General features: G+C 46.3%; 2 protein-coding genes across 8 annotated transcripts in view; one reads left to right on the top strand and one right to left on the bottom strand.

Annotated features, from left to right (window-relative positions):
* The first annotated feature begins 364 nt into the window (after positions 1-364).
* On the top strand, positions 365-8,628 carry GLIS2 (GLIS family zinc finger 2). 2 transcript variants are annotated; one of them, XM_077274621.1, is made up of 7 exons: positions 365-527; positions 754-966; positions 1,094-1,242; positions 1,480-1,653; positions 4,776-4,909; positions 5,620-5,738; positions 6,403-8,628. In XM_077274621.1, exons 2-7 carry the CDS (start codon positions 789-791, stop codon positions 7,134-7,136), a joined length of 1,488 nt encoding a protein of 495 aa, XP_077130736.1. In that variant the 5' UTR covers positions 365-527; positions 754-788; the 3' UTR covers positions 7,137-8,628. The 2 variants fall into 2 exon arrangements, with proteins under 2 accessions (XP_077130736.1, XP_077130735.1); XM_077274620.1 differs by lacking the exon at positions 365-527 and having other exon boundaries at positions 732-966.
* Positions 8,629-13,525: 4,897 nt separating this feature from the next.
* Positions 13,526-23,253, bottom strand: part of PAM16 (presequence translocase associated motor 16) — a 114,456-nt gene continuing 104,728 nt past the window's right edge. For 3 of the 6 annotated variants that reach the window (XM_077274614.1, XM_077274613.1, XM_077274612.1), the window contains one exon: positions 21,944-22,759. In XM_077274614.1, coding sequence (XP_077130729.1) covers positions 22,754-22,759 — 6 coding nt within the window. In that variant the 3' untranslated portion in view covers positions 21,944-22,753. The other 3 variants (XR_013218025.1, XM_077274615.1, XM_077274617.1) reach the window with 3 other exon arrangements.

A 23,253-nucleotide genomic window follows, 5' to 3' on the forward strand; every position in this document is an offset into this window, starting at 1 on the left:
GAATATGTGCATTGTTCTGTATTTATGTATCCGGGCATTGTTCTTTATCTGTGCATTGTTCTGTATTTATGTACACAGGCATTGTTAGGTGTGTGTACACATTTGCATTATTTTGTGGTTCCTCTCCTGTAATGGGCTGTTTTTCTAGATCCCAGCACTCTCTGTTCATCACACCTCTGGCTACCTGTCACCTCCTGACTTCCTGGCCTGTCTCTCTAGCTCCTGCTCCTGTCTCTCCTCCCTGTCCACTGTCTTTCTCTCTCCTGTCATTCTGCCCCTCTTCTCCATGTCCTTCCCCTTCACATTGGCGGTGTCCTCTGTCGCCCTCCCCTTCACCATCTCTCTCCACCCTCCCATTCTCTCTGCACTCCACCGTGCTCCCAGGCCTCCAACATTCCTCAGTGTCTGGCCCTGGCTGGCCCTCTGCCCAGGATGGGGGTGGCGCAGAGGGTGGGGGGACACGCCTTTATCCCCACATGGCACTGGTTGGGTGACCCTCCCTCTGCCAGATTCCCTGAGGAGAGGGGGTATGTTACATCTCCTAGGGGGATCCTACACCCCTCACCCGTCAGGAAGCCACACGTGGCATTTGGTATTGACACTGCACCCAGGCGCAAAAATGTGTTTAACCCCCTGCATGCATGTGGGGTTAGGCTGCGTTGGGTTAATGGTGCGATGTGCTGCAGATTAGTGCCAGGCCTGAGTGTATGACTGTATGCATATTGTTCTAATCGCCTTCTCCTCTCTGCGCAGGACGGCGGGGGGCGCTCTGGCTGTAGCCATTGATCATGCACTCACTGGACGAGCCCCTGGACCTGAAGCTGAGTATCTCTAAGCTGCGGGCAGCACGAGAGAAGAGAGATCGCAATGGGGGTAACATGAAGAAAATATCTGTGCACCACGAGCTGATGATACGGGACGATGGAACGACTGTCATCACCCCTATCTGCCCCTCACCCCCTCCAGGTAACGTTTTGTATTTCCCATGGGACCCCCTTTTAATTTTTGCTTAAAGCCCTCCGTTGCCCCCTCTGTACCCAGATTGTGCCGTCCTTCTGATCCTTCTCCAATGTCGTGCTTTCCTACTTTACAGGGTTCCTGCCTCGTTTTCGGGAGGGAGACAGCCCCCCATTCTCTACTCCACCAATCGTGGACCTCAGTCTGTCTCCCCTTTCTGGTATGGACTCCCCCAGCCGGGCGTCTCTGTCCCCAGAAAGGGTGACTGGTGGAGACACTCCATTGGTAAGTCTTCTCCGCCAACGCTAATCACAGATGTCCATTGTAATATTGTTATACCTGCCCCCGCCAGTAGGTGGCAGAGTCAGACCCCTGCTTTGTCCCTATATGTTATATAAGGAGGACGTATCTAGGCCAGAGCTCTTCTGCCTTTTTCTACTCAGGGGAAACGCAGATTTCTTCTGGAAATGACCCTCGGCTCCATCCATTTCCTTCTCATCTAAAATATCTTGTGTTCCCTAGGACACTCCATCACTGCGCTGCAGGGGTGATATGGCTCCCAGCCCGTTCCAGTTTTTCCTGCCTCTCAGCTCTGGTCTACAGCTACCCCCATCCATGTTCCTGACCCCACCTAAGGAGAAGCGTCTGTCCCTGGAGTACACAGAACAAAAACAGCTGGTGTGTCAGTGGGCAAAGGTAATATAACACTAAATTAATTGCAGAGATTTATCAAAAAGTACAGCCTCAACACGCCCCCTTGTGGTCGGGCAAATAAAATCCACAGGCAGCACAATATGGCGTGCCTAGATAGATAGGAATTTTCTCCAGAGTTGTAAGCCCATAATATGTTAAATGTGTCTTCAGCAAAGTAGCCATAGAGTCCTAATTCACCGAAGCCTGAACTCTCCTCTCTTCTTCCCCAATCCCTGTATCAGGAAAGAAAATGAGGGTCACCGATAGTGAAGTATGGTTCCCTTTGTATCAAAGTACTCACAGCACAGACTTTTTTTAAACCAAATATCATTGTCTATAAAACAGGAGTAGCCTTGTCCCTCCTCTGAAAAAAACCCTCAAGTTTCACCTTTTTGGCTTCTTCTGGGGCGTGGAAGAAGCCCCAGAAGAAGCCTGTTAGGGATCCACCCGCTGTCACCAGTTGTTAAGTATAACAGCCAGGGAAGGGGTCACACAGATCCCACCGCGGTCACCACTTTGTCACAGATGACACCGGAGAGGTCACGCAGATCTCACCGCTGCCACCAGTTTGTCAGGGGAACACAACTCCGCTGCCTCCAATCGTCAGGACAATTATGCAATTAACTGACGAGTGATGGACGAGACCGTGTCAGCTTCAACTACTAGGCCGATTATTGGGGAGCTCACAGTGAGCATATGGTATATAGACCTCCGATTCTAACGCATGGAATATATACCCCGGCACGGTCACTGCCAACTCCATAATAACATTATAAAGGCCGGCTGGACGCCCGTTGCAGGTAGCGTATGACTTCAAGGGTGCGCTTTACAGAGCAAGAGGAACAGAGCTATTAAATTTTATATATTTAGTCCAGAAAGTTAAGCAGTGTTTATAAAAAATATACAAAGATGATACATTATTTGAACAAAACACTACGATATATGCAATTACATAAAATAAAAACTAATAATGAAAAGAAAATTAATAAACCTTATGTCACAGAAATGGCTCAGAGGGAAGCACTCCAAATGGGAAAATAGACCACCCTCACAGCAAACTATGACCCCAGAATGAACAAACACAAGAGACCCAAACTTTCATTTTTATTAGCTCAATGCTATGCCCACATACCTCCCCTTGATGAGCTCATGTGGGGGCTGGTTGTGGGATATACTAGGTCTTTCAGAATTTTATGATATCCCCAGGATATCGTCACCCCTGGAGGTCCTAGGCAGCAGATATTGTCGTCGTGTTTCTTATCGCAATTTATGGTCTGGATGACATCATCCATCGGACTGTTATTAAGTTGGATGGGTTACAATGGCCGTACAGTGATGTGAGTGAATGCGTTATGTTCATCCCTTCACAACAACTTCGAAAATATATCTCCCATAAATATTGTATTGATGCAAACCCAAATATTCATCATTGACCACTGGCAACAGCTGGGCTGCGAGAAGAGGATCAGAGGAAGCAGCTTATGCCTCTGTATAATCAAATCCCCATTCTGGTATCTGGTTCCCAGAGCAGACCTTCCTGTTTTAATTACCTGGTCACTTTGATCAGAGAAAGCTAATGCCTCTGCGTAAAGGAATCTCAGCCGCGGGGCCTTCTTACTAGGAAATCTCCCAGCTGTAATTACCTGGTTACTGCAGGGGGTTGCTACTTCGATGGAAATGAAGGTGTTAGCTCTCTATCTTGCTTCCCCTGTTATAATTACTTTTTCTCATTTCCCCATATGTTTAATGTTAGGGTGATAAGTCTTCTTCTCTGGAGATGTCTTTATGGATCCTAATTTTTCTTGAATTTTTTTCTCTATGACAAAGCTGGTGATTCTGCTACTGTATTTGACCTCGCGTCAACATAGCAGCTCATCCTCTTCTGCTTTATGTTGACAGGGCGTCAATGTCAATCTGATTGACAACTGCCTCCCCGCAGTTAGGCAGCAGGGAGCCAGCTGTCAATCAGCATGACATCAGCAGTAACGTCCACCTCTTCAACAGAGCAGCGCGAAAGAGAAGACGCTGCTCTGTCGGCGTGACATGCATGTGCTTCCTATTTGCGGAAGGAAGAAAGCCGCAGTCAGAGATGTGTTATCATTATCACCACAGAAGACAAAAAGATGGGACATTTAAATTCTGACCGCCCGATCCTTCTCTTCCCCAACACCATCTGTCAGAGAAAAGTAGTGAGACCCCTATATATGTGGCATTTCAGCTCCTTAGAGGGGTATCCAGCGACGTCCAGTAATGCTCCCTCCCTTATCAGAAGCTAGCGGTGCCAATGGCGTTACGACCCTCACACCTGCCCCAAGATGGGCGATTGGAGGGTAATGTGCATGGGGCCTATCCCGGTGCATGACACTGTACTATCGCGGCAAAGTCGGCAGGTCGTAACGTCGTCGGCACCGATGCAGAAGTGAGCGACTCTGGATGTCGCTGGATAATCCTTCACGCGAGTCCTGCAATACCAGACACAACCCACGGACATATGTGGCGCTATTTCTTATAGTTATACATATTAGATGAGTGGTATATGTGTATATATCTATGGTCATGATATACTGCAGTAACAGAGTCCAGCCAGCAGGAGGCAAAGTGTCACCTGGGGAAATCAATTAGCTCTTCTCTAACATCCAGCCCATTGATCACAAACCCTTATTACAGGCCGTGTCGGTATCAGATCGGTGGCAGAGGGACGATTCTCAGCACCATCGCCGATCAGCTGATAGAAGCGACCGCCGCGTCCGCTCCGTTGGCACAGCTGTACGTTTTGCAGCAGTTCAGTCCCTTTACGGTCAAGACTAAGCTGCAATACCAAACACAGCCACTGCTAAATGTGGGGCGCTGTAACCTACGAGGGCGACGTGCGCTCACCCCTTAAATCAGCTGATCGACGGTGGTTCCAAGGATCAGACCCCCGCGCTGATCTCATATTGATGATCTTTTCTAGTCCTGGTAATCCCATTATTTTGCAAAGATCAGAGAACTTTTCTGTTTGCGAATAACGTGTTTTATGGGAGGAAGAGCAGAAATCTGTCAGCCGGTGACCGGCCGCCCCTTCCCCTCGCTCTGCCCACTAGAGATCATTTCTCAGCTTCACCTTTGACCTCTGACTTTTTCAGTGCAACCGCCTGTTCGAGTTATTGCAAGAGTTGGTGGATCACGTTAATGATTTCCATGTGAAGCCAGAAAAAGATGCCGGATATTGCTGCCACTGGGAGGGATGTGCCCGCCGGGGACGAGGCTTCAATGCCAGGTGAGGCCCTACTTGCTAATCTGTGGGGGCCCGACCGCTGGGACCCTCCCGAAATCGGCACAACCGGGATTTTATTTTCCCGATGGGGCTCAAAGACACCGCAGGTTGGACGCCCGACCACCGCTGCTGAAAAAGCCGAGCGCAGCTCCGCAGGAAGTGAATGCAGCAGCAGTCAGGCACGTGCACTGACGCTCTATTCTAACAAGGATAAAGGTTCCCCCGTTCTGTCGATCGGTTGAGACCCACCAGTCATCAACCCCTTTAAATAGATCTCGTAGACCTGATGACACTGGTGTACTGACTTTGAAAATCCACTTTTGACCTAATATACATATTTTGATATTAATGAAAAATTTTCATTTAAACATTAGAAGTGATTAGATAGAAGTGATAAAGCAGAGATTACACATGCACCAAGGGATTTTTAGGACCCCCCTTTCAGGATCGGCGAGGGTCTCAGCAGTAGGACCCCCTGTCTATATTAGGTGCCATTGATTTGCAGTCTCTAGGTGTAAATCGTAAGGTTTCCATTCACTGACAGCAAAGTAAGTAATAGGTATGGACCAAGGAACCCACAACGCCCCCTGCAGGAACTATTGTGAATTTCAACTCTCCAGCTGTGGTGAAGGTGGTCAGGGCACGCTGGGAGTTGTAGTTCCAACAACGGCAGACTGCTACTAATATACATCTGATGCCTCCTGTGCCCGCAGGTATAAGATGCTGATTCACATCCGCACCCACACTAACGAGAGGCCGCATTGCTGCCCGACTTGTCACAAAAGTTTCTCACGGCTGGAAAACCTGAAGATCCACAACCGATCACACACAGGTACGTGTAATGGCAGCCCCCTGTCCGGGGCCGGGGGGCTCTTCTGACGGAGGCCCCGTGTGCGAAATGCATGGCACGCAGGCCAGTGTCATTATTGGGCTTGTTCAGATGAGCGTGCACTCGTCTAATGGGTGTGTAGAAAAAAGATGGATGCCATACAGACACAGGAGGGTCTCTATCTCGGAGACGGGGGGCTTCCACTGTGATCACTTTATAGCTTTGTGTGTGTTTTAATAAGGGGAAAGGGATTTTTTAAAAATATTTTTGAACTTTTTTTGTCCCATTGCGATACGTGAGCACTCATAAAATACACCGCGCCACGTTTGTATTGCTGTGTATTATCCCGCCACCTATTGGCGGTGCTTCTGGCGGGACGGAATAGGTGCAGTGGGTGGGCAGCCATTTTCTAGGCCCCTTATCACCTCCTCGGGACCCCCAGATGTGTTTCTGTGGCAGATAAGGAATCTTCCTCCCTCTCTCTAATCTCCTGGGTTTACGTACCTGCTGTTCGTGGCGCCGCCTGTGTGTAATATTTGGGTGGAGTTCCCCTTTAATATCATAGCTATCCTTCTTCTTTGGATTTAGGGGGCACCCTGACAACATGGGGTGTATTTTCCTGCCATTATTTTTTTTTTTTTGCTTGACACCATTTTTCTTTCGACAGGTGAAAAACCTTACATGTGTCCCTACGAGGGCTGCAACAAGCGTTACTCCAACTCCAGCGACCGCTTCAAGCACACGCGCACCCACTACGTGGACAAGCCCTACTATTGCAAGATGCCCGGGTGTCAGAAACGCTACACGGACCCCAGCTCTCTACGGAAACACATCAAGGCGCACGGCCACTTCATCTCCCATCAGCAGCGCCAGTTATTGAAGATACACCAGCCACCCAAATTACCAGCGTCCGGGGACGGCAGCTACGCCGGCGGTGCCCAGCTCATTATTCCCAACCCAGCAGCCATCTTTGGCAGTCAGACCCTGCCCATCCCATTGGCACCGGGACCTTTAGACCTGAGCTCGCTGGCTTGCAGCGGTGTAGCGTCTGCTCTGGCGGGGTTACCAAACCCCATGTTGACACTTGCAGGGTCCCCTCTCAACTTGGCCAAGGGCTCCCTGCTGTCCCAGGCTTACTCCGCGGCGGGGCTCGGATTGCCTTTAGTCTCTCTGATTGCAGCAGGGAAATCGGAAAATGAAAAACGACCTAAGAGTCAAAGGTCAGACAGCGGTGAAAGGACTGAAGGGTCAAAAATGAGGCCTAGCTCAGCAGATGCACTGTCTCTGCTACCCAGCGGGGTCTTAGATCTCTCGCCTGGCATGGGCTCAGATTCTCTACTGCCTGGATGGGTGGTCATCCCTCCGGGGTCCTTGTTACTGAAACCAGCGGTGGTCAACTGAGAAGGCCGTGCCCCTGTAACTTTCCACCTGTGCCCACCAAACCGACGCACACAACAGGGGCTCCTCCTCTGCCGAAAAAAGCGTGACCCACTTACATTCCCAGCGGACGTCCGGCACAAGCACCAATACAGAAGAACGTGCATTTTTCAGCCTCTGCGCTGAAGTCCGACCGGATCTGTATAATTTTGCTTTTTTTGTTCCCCTTTATGCGTCTAAAATGGGCAAAGATGGATGGACGGCAAACACTGAACAGTAAAGACAACTTCCCCCGGGGACGTAGAACGAAGCACTTTGTCAGAGGCCAAGGTGAACTTACTTTTGTTTCTCAGAATTCACGAGAGAAGGTTTTTATTTTTGACGCCTTCCGAGAAAAGCAATAATAATGGAGATGCTCGGGAGCGGAGCTGACTCTGCGAAACGACAAGAGAGGAGCGTGGGGGAGTCTGCGAAACGTCCGCTCTCGCATCCGCCCTCCGATTCTCTGCGGCTTTTCACATGCTCCATCCTCATTCCAGAACTGTTCCCCTCTCGGACTTGTATCGTCCCGGTCTCTCTTATATCACATTCCGCTCATTCCTTTTTTTTTTTTGACACGTACCTATGCACTAACTTGCTCTCTGCACTTTCTCCACGCCGCTCCATTTCTCACAACCCAGTTGCTCCCCCACAATACATATCCTGTGACAACGCATTCAGGCGCAATGAATGCCGCTTCTCTTTCGCTTGTCCTCAGAGCGCGCAGAAAATTTTTCGCTTTAAGAAAAAAAAAACAACAATCAAATCCCTATATATCCGGCATTTATCAGTGAGCGAGGAGGAGGATGGTTCTCCGCAGGCTCCGCCATCGACGGAGCCGAACAAGCTATTTTATAGACTGCGAGTGGTGTGTGAGTTCGATGCTCTGCTGGTATCACTTGGGTCCCCTAGGTCACGATTTGGGGTTCGGGTTGAAGTCCTTGAGGTAAAGGGGTCGTCTGATTTCCAAATGATAGAAAATTCTGCATTAACAGAGGCCTAACGCGTCCCATCCGCTCACTGATTTTAATGAGCGCTGTGTAATGCTTCATTTTACCTGTGGTGGCGCTGCAGAGAAAATTGAACACTGGCTGCCAGGATCTCCCCTGATCGCTGGAGATCCCAGCGTGATTTCCCGTCATCAATTTATTATTAGAGGACCCTTCCAGTAAATAGGGATTGTGCACAAATCCTTTAAGGTAAAAAAATTAAAGAGGTTGTCAAAATATTACAAAAACAGGACTGATTTCATTTGAAATCAGCGCCACCCCCTGGGCACAGGTCGTGTCAGGTATTGCAGCACCGCTTTATCAAAGAGGGCTGAGCTGCAATACCATAAACAACCTCAGGGCAAAGGAGGTGCTGTTTTTGGAGTAAAGTAGACATCTTTTTGATCCTTTTAATGATTGGAAAGGCTACTGGATTACTAAACTAATGTTTAATATGTGAGAGGGATCCTTTTTGGGTAAAGTTAAGTAAAAAAAAAAAGGGAAAATAATAACATCATTGTCATTGTCACCCCCTAATGGTCGGTCTGGAAGCCGAACTTAGAGCCTCATATGAAACCCGCGGTCAGTCCAGGCATTGCTGTACATATACGGACCGTATGAGATTAGAAAAACATGGCCGTTTTCTCCCAGGAAGAGCGCCCCCTTTTGCCTTTAGGCTGGGTCTGATATTGCAACGCTGTGATTCTTGCCATAGTGGGGATGGGGCTGATTTGGGCTGTTGGAACATTTACTGCCAGGACCCTTGTGATAAGCGGCGTCTGTCTTATGTAAGCTCCGCGCTCTGAAATCCAATTTGTCACAGTGGGGAATGAAAACCGTCCTGGCTCCAAGAGCAGCAATCACGCTTCTGTGTGCGTCAGCGGCCCCGTGCATTCCACACACACGTCTATGGCTCCGGGTACGATCCGGGCAGATGCAGCCACAGCACATTCCACATAGCCCGGCCCGCGTTACTTTCCATGTTGTACATGGACGACCTGGACTCGTCTGTGAGGCATGTGGCTCGTCGCAGCGGCGCTGGGCAATTGCCAGAATGCCTGTGTCGCCGCTGCGTGAGAACGTGAACCCCATTTTTATCTGGTATATTAATTTCTCTTTTCCCTGGGGGGGAAGAAGCCAAAGTGGCCTCTCCCCAATAATCCAGTCCCCCATCCACCACTTTTAAAGGGATTGTCCAGGACTGAGATATTGATGCCTTTGTAGTATAGGTCATCCATATCAAATTGGTGGGGTATGACACGCTGCACCACACAACCCTGGCCGTACAGTGTACAAAGCACTGCTCCATACACTGTGTAATGCCCAATCCCTTTAAGTATAGGTCATCACTATCTCAGACAATGCCTTTAATTACGAGAAATGTTGTTTTATTTAGCTACAGTTTTGATTCAAGATCTTTAAAGGGACTGTTGGCACAGAATGACCACGCACAGAAACAGGTGCACCCTTGGTGCAGCCGAACAGCTCAGTGCCCCCTCCCACCTGCTTGTCTCCCCTCTAGCTCCACCTCCCCTGTTTATATAGCCAGGGAAGCACTGAACTGTTCGGCCACACCAAGGGTGCACCTGTTTCTGTGCGTGGTTTGAACAGTCATTCTGTGTCGCTGTAAGAGGGGCCATTATACTCCCATGGGTTGTTGATAGGATAAGTCTACCAGGTCATGGACAGGAGTGGCAGCGTTTTGGAGAAAAAGACCCCCTTTTTTCCAATCTCAGCCCTGTAGCATTTATCACTTCTTGGTTATGGGGTCCTCTGGCATTGCGGCGGTGGGTGCAGGATTTCCGCAGTCTCGATTCACCCTGGAGCCAGATCTTCTATGACAATATGGTAAACTTCTGATTTACTTTGCACATATGATTCAGATGACCGACCCTGTGTCCACCACAAGGCAGATCCGCTGATGGTTTCCCATTGATGTCTATGGCAGGAGTGCGTTTATGGTTCATTAATGACGTCCATGAAAAAGCCGACCCCAATATACAGCTACAGGTGGCCTTTTTCTATTCTGTTGCCGTCTTCCTTCAGGGGTAAACGCACAGGAGCTTTTCCTGACATATACATCTGAGGACCCTATTGTGAACTGACGCTTTTCAGAAAATGTTATTACCTATGGATCTTCAACTAAAACGTATTGTTTTTTTGTTACTATTTATTCTTTAAAGCGTCTGTCATCAGACGTCACAATATATTATCAAATAAACCTCTAAGACCTGATGAGGCTGGTGTACTTACTTTGAGAATGGCTGTATAACCCTGCTATTAAAATTAGTATTTTAGGACTCCATGTTAAGATCAGGTAAGAAAACATTAACAAAATATATATATATATATACAGTAACTCATATGGGTTTTCCTAGTAAGTACATCAGCCTCAGTAGGTCATTGATCTATTTACTAATATAGGGTTTTGTACTGTGAAATCTGGTGCAGATCCACTTCAACGTAAGCTTCCAACTTTTGGCAAAGGTCTAGCAATCTGTAAATTAATTCTGATATTTATAGGGGTCAGAGATCAGATATTCACACGAAGCAGAATTTTTATTTTTTTTAAGCTGCCCTAATTATCTCACCGCGGCTTGCAAATAATCATGTGTTTGCCACCAGAACAATGACACTCGGATGTACGGTACTGATTTTCATCCTGGTGCGTGTGTATATATCCTCTAAAGACCCCAATTACACATGATACATTTCTGCAGCCACCACTAGAGGGAGCTCATAGCATAGTTTTATTATTGAGTGTATGCAGTGAGCTCCCCCTAATGGTGGCTGCAGGTAGTGAGAATTTTATCATTTGGCTCTGTGCAGGTTTAGAGGCCTGTGGGGGGGTGGGGACTTTCTCAAGATGTGATTTTAGGAGGCAGTGCTTTAATTTCTGCTGGTGGGACCACAAGTAAAAGTCGCACGCTGGATATTCTAAATTCTCATTCACACACATGTAATGTTAAGAGGCCGGAGACGGACGGGTCACTGCGTCAGCCAGCGTTTCTGTCTATGACCCATTCTAGCCCCTGCACCATTAATGTGCATGAATTACTGTGTTGGAGACACTCGAGTACAGCAATGCCAAGCTTAAAGGGAGTGATGCTCTGTGTGGCCCTCGGGTGCAGGAGCCACATAACGTGCCTTCTGTATCAGGATGAACCTCCCGATCCCTCCTTCCCCCCGTTTGTCTTTAACTCCTCATTGTCCAAGTGAAGACAGCTCTTGCATCGGTGTGCGTGGGAGATCCTGAGTGACTGCGACATGACGAGACCGCCCCATGAGTGCGGAGATTGTCCAGTGAGCTCCATATGGGAGCAAAGCTGCCAACGAGATGCCTCCCCGAGTCGGGGGCATTTATTCAACCATTAAAAGAAACAATAAAAACAACACAAAAAAAGTCCATGCTTGTTTTTTTTTTAGATCATATCAAGTTACTGTATATTATGTAGTGGAATTTAAAGGCCTAAAGATGGGTCATTAATATCAGATCGATGGGGAAACCCAACAGCGGGAAAATTAAAGGGATATGGAGTAATTGATCTGATCTAGAGATCCTTCTCATCACCACTAGGGGGAGCAAAAGAGATTACTACAGACAGTGACCAGCACACAGCAAGCTCCCCCTAGTGGTGACATCAAGGACTGGGAATTCTATACCTAAGTGACGATCTGACCTCCGCTCGCATCTAAAGGCGCAAATTACATAATAAATACGCTGCAAACATACGTCACTATTAAAACCATTTTTATTCCCAAAAAATAGTACAGAGACAATGATGAATCCGGGTCTATATGGATCTGTTCTCATGACCGGGGAGGTGATGGAATTTAGCGCAGTTTCCAGATCAAATTCTTCCATTCTAATGAAAGGCTCCTTGATACAAACAGACAGCACCTGGATATCATCCATCCGTCCGCGGACATAAGGCCTAAATGTAATTGTCGCAACACATACAGCAGATTTCTGAAGGATTTGGTTATATACTGGATGGAAATGTTGCAATTTTTTTTTCTTTTTTTTAGCAAGACATTGCCGACTTTTTGGGCTTTTCACGCCAGCTCCCTTAACCATTTAAAAATTGGGGACACAATTTAAAAAAAAAATATAAAAATGTACTTTTATTTTTTAACTTGATTAAAAAAACAAACAAATTAATAGACCTACAAGGTCAGACACCATAAAACAACAACTAGGTGATCCCCGAGACCAGACCACCCTCTTAGATGTGACACAAAACATTAGAGATCAGTTGCTCGCACCATCTCAGCATTGGGAAAAGGAAAGAGTCAACGAGCGCAAAGACATCAATGCTCAGAGGCAAATACTGCAAAAGAGAAGGGCTCACCCATAATGACGCACATACACAGCAGTATTGGTAAAGCCTCATCCATAATAATAACAAAAAAATGCACATTTCACATCCAGCACCCGGACTAAGCTTCATGCGAATCAAGTGGTTGTTTCTTAATAGGTGAGCAGTGTATGTACGTGATTATATGTGAGCCCTTCTCTTTTTCCCATCGATTACCCTGCGCTCTTCTATTGTTTTTTTCTGTGAGTATCCATCTCCGATTTATATCATTTGCTCATAATATCTAATGTTTTGACTAACGTCTATGCAGGGTGGTCTCATTGTTCGCCTAGTTGTCATTTTATGTGTCTGACTTTGTATGTCCATTAATTGTTTTTAATTGTGTCAAAAAACAAAAAATTATGTTTGTTTTTTTTTTTTTTAACACATATTTTATACACACACTTATTTTTTTGAGCTTGGCAAATATTTTTGGATATAGATCTGGCTCTGCAAATAAGGTTTCTATATTTAATCTTAGGTTACTAATGTAAGATTGGTAACCTAAAGTGTCGCAGCTCAGTGGTAGGAGGAAAATGACTATCACGGCCTCACGTGGGTGCAACCACCTCCAATAACTTACTAGATTTCACAATACAAGCAGCAAATGGATTTTAGCCCTGATGAGGCTGGTCTACTTACAGTAACTTGAAACTACCTGTTAAAATTGCTGTACAAAGCTAAAACAAACATTTAAAGTCTGCCTTGGAATTAATACGCAGGGAAACTTTCTCAATAGATCATGCAGTCATTTTTCAAAGTAAAGTCAGCAGCCTCACTTGGTCCAAGATCTACTCAACCCCATTCGCAACCGTGCCCATATTTAACATGTGAAATCCTCCTGTCCTGATAAATTCCACTTAGGGCCCATTCCCCATATACAAGGACGCTTAAAGCAGGTCTAGAGGCCAAACAACATCTCAATGTTCAGCTTCCTAGGCCAACCATGTGCTATGTTGTCAACATACGGCCTACAGAGAGGCGAGATTTTATAAATTCTACTAATCACAGCCCATGAAGCATTACTGTGGGTAGGAAATTACTTTATTTGGATCATTTGTGCATCATCAGGGCCGTTAATACCCCACACTGCTTGGGTAGAACATAACATGGCGTCCGGGAGGAACCAGTGCCCCAGATTCAATCATCCTAACCTTCTTGGACATTCAAGCATCAGCAGTAAAAATGCTCGACTGTAACCAGCGACATACAATGGCTGCGTCCAGTGTAAGTGCTGGGATGGGGGAACACCCCGGCTGTCTGGTCAGTGAGAACCTGGACAGCACTCAGCCACGTAGGACTGTCATGGCTGTGCACCTGGCATGTGCGATCCCGTACACCACTCCTCACAACCACCTACAAAAATATAAAGCTTTATTATCTCAGCAATATATTACATGAAGGCTTTTCCCGTCTTGTGCCATCAGAGGGGATAACCTTATGTGTCGTCACCCCTGGGGCCGTGCAGGGGTCTATTGGCAGGAGGCATCTGGAAGGGTCTCAGTCACGTGGTCTTGGACTCCTCTCCCGAGTCGATCGTGTTGTTTTGGATCTGTAATTCCTGATCCAGTCTCTCTTTGGCTCGAACGACCTAGAAAAAGTAGAACACATAAAAATCAGAATAAAGTGACATCACAAGATTATTGTGCAGGAGCCGGCCCGTGGGTGGGCGCTCGACCACGTACACAATATGCAGAATCCTTCCAAGGCCGAATTCAAGTCTGCAAATTCTGGCTGTGACTGCGCCTGTATGTAGCTCTGTGAGCATGAGCAGGGGGCTCACAACATGTGGCACCACTGAAACCAGCAACTTCCTAATGCAAAACGGACTAAACTAGATTGGTTCAAATCCAGTCCACGGACCAATATGACAGTCAGATACTGGACCTGGTGTAACTTCCTAAAAATGTAAACGAGGCGGTCAATAAAAGGCACTCAAGGTCTCTGCGGGGGGGCACTCAGGTCTCTGCGGGGCCCCTCAAGGTTAAAGCTTATCACTGCACATCTGGCTTTGTATCTGAGGCTCAGTCAGCTGTAGCTTCACTTCGGAGATGCAGCCATTTGTTGCCTTTACTTTTGCCTCCTCTTCTTCTACTTCTTCATTAGTTTTTTTTTTTCTGGAGACATAGCCATATTAGGGTTTATATTTTGTGGGATGATTTGAAGTTTTGAATTACACCATTTATTTTACTACATAATGCACTGAAAAAAAAAAAATTCCAGGTGGCATGGAATTGAAAAAAAAACAAAACAAAGATCATGCTGTAGGTGTTTGCAGCATTCACTTTGCAATAAAAAATGCAAATCTAACCTATTTTAAATGGACCTCGGACAGTGGCATTTAAGAGGTTAAAATGCTATGATTGCAGGCAGCTTTGACAGCAGCAGTTTCTCTTTGGCGCCGGCTCCTCCATACAGGCAATGGGAATATCAGTCGCACATGTACGACGAATGTTGTCAAGGGGTTCAATTAAGGATGGGATGGCTTCTCACCACGGCCTCTACATAGGCAGCTCCAGCACGGATCCATAGCACAGTCATGTGTGCAGAGCGTAACGTGGCAGCAAACACGGCAAACAGGAGCGAGATGACGAACAATGGGGGTCCCATTACCAGGACTCCCAGGGATGTGGAGATTGGGGATTTGGATCCTCAGAAACGGGCTGGACAGATGAAGCAGAGTTGCTCATGCTCAGCTCCATTCATTGTCTATGAGACTGCAGGAAATAACAGAGCGTTGTACTTGGCTCATGCACAGGGGGTGCAGTGGTGGAGCACAGGCACGTCTGCTTCATCCAAGATGGAGCTCTGGAGCAGAGGTGTCAAACTGCATTCCTCGAGGGCCGCCAACAGGTCATGTTTTCAGGATTTCCTTAGCATTCCACAAGGTGCTGGAATCATTCTGTGCAGGTGATTAAATTATCACCTGTGCAATACAAGGAAATCCTGAAAACATGACCTGTTGGCGGCCCTCGAGGAACGCAGTTTGACACCTCTGCTCTGGAGCATCACTGTGAGTCTCAGCGGTTGGACCCCAGAGATCGGTAAATTATACCCTATTCTGATGATATGGGATAACTTAGGGACTAACCCGTTAAAAGGGCTGCCCCAGCAATAGGACAGGCGAGTAATATATGATCGTTAGGGGGCCGACTGCTGGCTCTCCCCCCGATCATGTATTTGCAGGTCCCTTGTGAATGGAGCTGTAGTGCATGCAGGCTCCATTCACTGCCCTTGGGAGCGATGGCCACACATGTGCACACAGGGGACATGGGACCACCAGTCCGGGGAGTATCTTGCTGATAAATGTCACTGCACTGCACTCACTTTTGACTGTAAGTAGAAGGATCCTCCCGCCGCCTTGTCATTCACTTTGAAAAGATGGTCGTATTTCTAGAGGAGAGAGACAAGATCAGATCCTCAGTAAAGTTTTAATCGTGACCTGCAAGGAGCGTCTAGCGCCCCCTGTGGGTCATCTTTCAATATAGGTAATTACAAAATTGCTATTTGTGCAGTTTTCCCAAATACCATATTTCAACTAAATGTACATGAGGTGACGTATAAGGAGCCCAATGAGTCCTGAGGTCACTGGACTGCGGCCCCTCCGGGCCGTTCTTACCGTCTGGATCTCTTCAGGTTCCAGTTTGGAGACGTTCAGGATCTGCTGCGCCTCCTGCAGGCTTATTCCTGACAAGCTGCTGGCGGCTGCGGACTCTTTTCCTGCGCGTCCCCCCCTCGCCTCTGCGGCTGCTCTGCTTGCTGGAGATGACATTTGGGGGGGGCCATGTAAGACGTGTATACAGTACACTGCCCCATCACCTCTACTGTCCGCTGAGCACTTACCAGCAAACTCCTGCCGCAGGGCCCGTGTGAATGCCCGGCCCACCACCTGCGCCCCCATCACCAGGATCTGAGCCAAATACTTCGCCTATAGAGGAGACAACGTACATCAGTAGTATCGGGACAGCTGCAGGCCTTGTGGGTCCGACTCGTTTTTGATTCTTCCCTTTTCAGGAGCTACAACTTTATGTATCTGTCTGTGTGCGGAGCTCGGTCAGCGCTGGGTTTAATTAGTGACCAAAAAAAAGATTAATATGTTATTTTTTCTTTATTAGAATTGCCTTACTTTCTGGGAAAAGGGGGTGGGGTGATGTAAATAAATTATATATATATATATATATATATATATATATATATATATATATATATATATATATATATTGCCCTCCACACTTTTATATTGGTCCCCCTCCTCCCCAAATTGCTGGATTACATAGGTGTACATCATTGGCAACCCCCCCCCCAACTACAATGACATCGTTGGCACCCTATGATCACTTTCTATGAAGGCCATTGGGCTGGGAAGTGAAACTTACACCCCCCCCATTTCCATCCTTTTAAATGTCACGACTGGCAGCAGCATCTTAGGGCTTAAAGGGGGTCATCATCGGGAAACTACTTATTGTTTAAGGGGAACCAGCCACGAGCACTGCAGGTAAATTGCATTACTGAAAATGCAACGACCATCAGAAAATTAACTTTCTTCCTCTCGAGAGCCGCCGGCTTTCAGTCATTGAGATTGACAGAACGATGTGAGCGGCGGCTGTAACCTCGCCCCCACACTGACCGACACCTCGCTCTGCACAAATGCGATGTACTGCACGCTGTCAGTCAGTGTTGGGGAGAAGTTACATCGTTCTGTCGCTCTCCTCTATGACTGAAAGCCGGCGGCTCCTGAGAGTAATAAAGCTCATTTTCTCAATAAGGCGGCCGGGCAGAATTATATAAAATAATTATTAACCTGCAGATTAACCCTATATTTGCAGGTTAATAGCTTGTGGGGGATAAGACAGGTTCCCTTTAAATCAGGTATTTTTTATACACATTTTTGGCAATGTTTTTTTTTTTCTATATCACAATTTGTATTTTAAAAAAACCCTGAAATTTTCAATGTTCCCACCGGTCGGGTATTTTAGTCTTGCAGTCTTAACATCCTGTCTCAGGAAACACATGAACATTAGCTGCGATGATCACACCCCGATCTGCTGTATTGAGGCATCTCATGAGCGTGTGCGAAGTGACGTCGCCTGCTACGATTGATGGATCCTGTGCTATAACTTCTGTAGAAAGGTGCGAGCCGTCACTGACTCTGGTGGTAATGAGACTGCTGAAAAAACGTTCCTGAAAGGACAAGGAGTCCAAAAAAAGGTTTATCTGATGACGTCATGTTCGCCGATGGCCCCGCAGAGGTGACGGGTGACCGGGGCGAGTCGGGGTCATATATGACAAGTGTTGATGTTTATGCGGCAGGAATGACCCCATGAGGTCGGGTCTATGTGTGACGCGGCGCAGTCCCCGTCCTGGTCCCATCAGAGGCATCGTTGTCATAGTAACCTCACGGCGCTGCTTTACGGTAACGTGAGCACGACGGCCCTAATAACATTTGTCATTAATGATAATCAACTCTTGGGGTAAAAAGATACAATTCTATCAAAGGAAAACCCGGGAGCACAGTCACCCATGTCATCTTCACGTCACTGCCGTCAAATGAGCAGCACGCCGGCAGGGCATGCTGGGATTTGTAGTGCACACACGGCAGTGACCCGCACACACCCCCCGGCTCGCTGGGTCACGGCTCGGTCTCTTACCATCCTGCTCTGCTGCCGTCAAGGTTACACGTGCGGCCGCGGCGTCCACTCTCCGTGCGGTGCAAGGACCTATGATGACGTCATAGTCAGGTGACCGGGGCTGAGACACCACGTGACGGCGCCATTTTGGAAAGCTTGCGGGAGCATTGAATTATGGGAGTTTAGATGTGAACACGTCATCACCCAGCGGCCTGGACGAGGAAGCACGCGCCTCACGCCGTCACTGGCGCTTGATGACTGTGCATCTATCTTCCAGCCGCCATCGTGTGTAAATCCTGAAGCGTGAAGACCAACCAATGAGAGTTCAGCTTTTATCTCTCCACTTAATTGAAAACGGAGATTGGATTGGGCGCTATTGTTACCATAGAAGGGAAAGGAGGCGTAGCCAACTGCAGCCAATCAGATATCCGCTCTCATTTTTTTTAACATTTTGAAAAATGAAAGATGTCTCCCGATTGGTCGTTATTAGACAGATTAATCCTTGCATTAACCCCTTCCTGCCCTGGCCATTTTTCAAACTTCCTTTATTTCCTCCCTTTCCTAAGAGCCAGAAAGGTTTTCTTTCTTTTTTTTTTTTCTCCATAGATTCTGCTGGACGAGACGTAGTTATTAATTTCACCGTTCCCTTTACAACGTTCAAGACATAAATTCCAAATCTGGCGAAATGATGGAAAAAAAAAAAAAAAAAAACCAACCAAAAAATTAAAAACCATTATTCTAAAAGTGATCATCTGGTTCGTGATTCTCCGGCTCACGACAAAGGCGCCAACACCAAACTTGTAGATATTTTTTCATTATTTTAACAGATTATTATTTTTTTAAACTTATTTTTTTAAAAAAAAATTCTATCCGTGGAGCCGTGCGGTGCTTGTATTCTCGCGGGACGAGCCGTCGTTTTTATCAAAACCATTTTGGGATACATACAATGTTTTTGTCAATCACTTTTTATTTATTTATTTTACTCATTGATATAGCACCATTAACTGCACAGCACTTTATTATTATTATGCATACATTATCATCACTGTCCCCAATGGGGCTCACAATCTACATTCCCTATCAGTATGTCTTTGGAATGTGGGAGGAAACCGGAGAACCCGGAGGAAACCCACGCAAACATGGAGAGAACATAAACTCCTTGCAGATGTCACCTTTTATTGCATTTTTTGGGGGAGATGCAGCCACCAAACTGCAAGTCTGAGGCTTAAAAAAAAATAAAAAAAAAAATAAGACAAATAAACGTTAACATATGTTAATTAGAGAAATCTGCTTTTCTCCTCTTGGACAGTTGGTGCTTATAAAGTTCTATGGAGCGCGGGGAACCCCGACCTTCTGCTGCAAGTTCTGAAATGACCGGTACATTTTGAACTTTTCTTTTAGGCTATGTGCACACGTTCTGGATTTTTCACGTTTTTTCCCCCTATAAAAAACGAGATAAAACCGCGAAAAAAAAAACCCGCATCCATTAATCATCCTATAGTTAGAATGCAATCCGCAATTTTTGTGCGTATGTTGCATTTTTTTCCCGCAAGAAAAAAAACATTGCGGGAAAAAAACACAGCATGTTCATTAATTTTGCGGATTTTTTGCGTTTTCCCCTCTACAGTATTCAATTGGGGAAGCTTTGGAAAAAAAAGCAAAAAATCTGCAAAAAAAAAAAAAACGTGCAAAAACCGCGAGGAAAAAACGCGTGCGGATTTCCTGCGGAAAAAGTCAGTTTTTTGTCAGGAAATATCTGCAAAGATTCCAGACGTGTGCACATAGCCTTAAACTGTAAGGGTATGTGCACACGCTGCGGATTTTGCTGCAGATCCGCAGCATTTCCGCAGCTGTTTCCCATGCGTTTACAGTACAATGTAAACCTATGGGAAACGAAAACCGCAGTGCACATGCGGAAAAAAACGCGCGGAAACGCAGCGGTTTACATTCCACAGCATGTCAATTCTTTGTGCGGATTCCGCTGCGGGTTTACACCTGCTCCAATAGAAAACTGCAGGTGAAAACCCGCAGCGGAATCTGCAATAAAAACCGCGATAAATCTGCAGGAAAAACCGCAGTGGTTTTGCACTGCGGATTTATCAAAACCGCTGCAGAAAATTCCGCAATGGAATCCCCAGCGTGTGCACATGGCCTGTCATTTCGGAAGAACTCTGGCTCCTCCATAGAAGTTTATAAGCACCAACTGTCAGCTCTCAGTAACTGGAGAATCTGTTCTCACTGAATACAGATCTTACATCATGAAATCAAAGTGGAAGGATCGCTCCAAGAGGAGAAAGAAGCCGATTTCTCCGATACGATCTATTACAATGTTGTTTATTTCCATTTATTACAGCGACGGTTACTCTCTCTTATACGAGTTAAGTAATTTAATGACTTGATAGATCGGAATTTGATGGACAAGACAATACCAAATTTTTATTTTTTTTTTCAAATTTATTTAATTCATTTTTGCATTTATATTTTTTAAGTTCCCCCTAATAGGATGAGAACTTGCAATAATTTGTGTTGTATACTGCAGTATAAGGCTCATATTAATCTGCATTAAAAAATGGACGAGTGCAAGCTGATAAAAAAAAAAATCAAACTTATCAGACGGAGAAAAAAAAAAAAAAAATCGCAGCATATGTCAGACGAGAATTGCCAATGCAAGTCAATGGGTGCAGGAAAAAAAAAAAAAAAATCACAAGGCACACAAGACCATGTGTGAGCCGTCCTATTTTTACGCACCCATCTTATAGTAAACCTGACATTTCATCAGTTGAGTACAGTAAATTATAGCCAGGGAGGGGGCCATGGATATTGGCCCCCTCCCAGACTAAGAGCATCAGTTCTCAGCCGCCCCAGAAATGGCGCATTTATAAGATGTGAAAAAAGTGCAACCTGTAGAGGGATTGATGAAATAAAATAAAAAAGAGAAAAAAAGAGACATAACCAATTGTCCTGCTAAGACTAATAGTGACTGGCTTATATATATATATGCACTGCATGCCCATAAATTTGGCTGATATAGGCTCATGGTATAAGGTCTGCTCTCTAGCATTGATTGCTTATGCTATTTATTATTATATTTTTTTGATATAGTACTACCACTGGCTTTGTATGTGTGGCTCCAGGGGGGTCTACCTCTTTATGGGGTTTGTTATTGTATTGTTTTTAAATGTTTTTATTGTTTTTTTGTGTGTTTTGGACTCTAATAAATAAATAAAACACTTTTTCTATTAATTTATGATATGTGATATTATTATCTAGGGTGTTCCCCAGTTGGTTATGTCTCTTTTTTATTTTATTTGTTCATATTTTGACATACCTTGGGTTGATTCCCCTTTATTGTTGCAAGTATTGTGGTAGGTGCCCTCCACTTCTCTTTATTTCTGTAGAGGGTTTGATGGTTTCGGGAAACCTCTATCCTATGGGTGCAGTTGGTTTAAAAAAAAAAAAAAAAAAAACCCTTACCCACCTCCGGTCCAAAGCCACTGCTCTGCTGCAGTTATGTGCAGTGTTGATGTAACGTAGACAGCCCTGCAGCCAGTCAGTGACTTTAGCGGCTCCTGGTGTCCAACTCAGGCAGAGGAGCTAAACACAGTGATGTCCACATGACAATGACAGCGCTGGACCTGGGGAGGGTGAGTAAGGATTTTTAAGCAATTTGCAGCCGGGGACAGGGGGTTTCCTAAATCAGAGAACCCCATTAATAAGCCTTGCCACATAACACGGAATATCAGACGTGGCAGAACGTTCATCTGAAGCAGATATTTCCTATCATCTATCTGAAGCAGAGACAAGAGATGGACACGAGACATGTTTTGAGAGTTTTATTAGAAGTATAAGGCAGACCCCGCTCTGCAGGGCACATTTGGCAGTGCCACAAGTGGTCCCTGTGTTAGTAAAATATATGGCTTCTACACGGCAGGTAAACATTAGACGAGGTATGACCCGGGCATCTTATTAGACCTGTTCCCCTGATTGACACTGGTTAAGCAAGGAAGTCACTAGAATAAACTCATGCAGTCATGGAATACACCGCCATACTGTAAACATCACAATATTCTGCAGATCATAAACACGATATGCAGGTAGACGAAAAATGGCACCAGAAGGCAGGGGATGCCAGCGTGCCCAGTGCCAGAAGGCAGGGGATGCCAGTGTGCCCAGTGCTAGAAGGCATAGGATGCCAGTGTGCCCAGTGCCAGAAGGCAGGGGATGCCAGCGTGCCCAGTGCAAGAAGGCAGGGGATGCCAGTGTGCCCAGTGCTAGAAGGCATAGGATGCCAGTGTGCCCAGTGCCAGAAGGCAGGGGATGCCAGCGTGCCCAGTGCAAGAAGGCAGGGGATGCCAGTGTGCCCAGTGCTAGAAGGCAGGGGATGCCAGTGTGCCCAGTGCTAGAAGGCAGGGGGTCCCAGAGTGCCCATGCTGTGGCGGCCCCCATGGTAGGCAATGCTCCAGTTTTCTGGAGGGCCAGGAATGCTGGGAGTGTGTAAACAATCGGCCTGAGTTTATTTTTCCCTGGGCTCGGAATGTATCAGAAGCAGAGGTTTCGCCAAGACATTTCCAGTTACACGGGAGAGAGGTGAGGGGTGAGCAGGCAGCTGGGGTTACCGGAGGTCACCGCTAATCCTGAAAGAGACAAAATGCAGACTTGTAAGGAGAACAAAGAGCGTTCTGTGCAGAGGCCGGTGTGCGCTGCTCTGCTGTGTACATGGAGAAGAACAAGCCAACATGCAGACACATTCCGACCAGGTGTGCAGCACGTGTGCAGGGTATGGCGGGGACGTATTACCTCTGATTAATCATTCTGTATAATTATTATTTTAACATCTGCAGCAAGAGACACTGAGGGCTCGTCCATGGGGACAATCTGGAAGCATTTTACCCAAAAATGTGTATAGAGAGCATTTTCCCTTTAAAAAAAAAAAAAAAAAAAAGACACCAACTTTTCAGTTGCTCCTTAGTAACAGACTGGTGTGGAGTAACTGATTTTATAGTGTACCTGTCCGTTTAAGTGACTTTTCAGAATAAGCTGTCCTATGTGCGTACATGAGGAATAACACTATCTCTGGCCATTATAGGAGTTCTATGGAGGATAGTATACAGTAGTACTGAGCAGTGTA

The sequence above is a fragment of the Ranitomeya variabilis genome, chromosome 7, assembly GCF_051348905.1.
Source record: "Ranitomeya variabilis isolate aRanVar5 chromosome 7, aRanVar5.hap1, whole genome shotgun sequence".
NCBI lineage: Eukaryota > Metazoa > Chordata > Amphibia > Anura > Dendrobatidae > Ranitomeya > Ranitomeya variabilis.

Excerpts from the sequence above, each read along its gene's own strand:
- GLIS2 (XM_077274621.1), top strand. The coding sequence starts at position 789 with ATGCACTCACTGGACGAGCCCCTGGACCTGAAGCTGAGTATCTCTAAG. Across the intron at positions 1,654-4,775 it reads TGGTGTGTCAGTGGGCAAAG|TGCAACCGCCTGTTCGAGTT; the intron begins GTAATATAACAC and ends TGACTTTTTCAG. Across the intron at positions 5,739-6,402 it reads CCACAACCGATCACACACAG|GTGAAAAACCTTACATGTGT; the intron begins GTACGTGTAATG and ends TTCTTTCGACAG.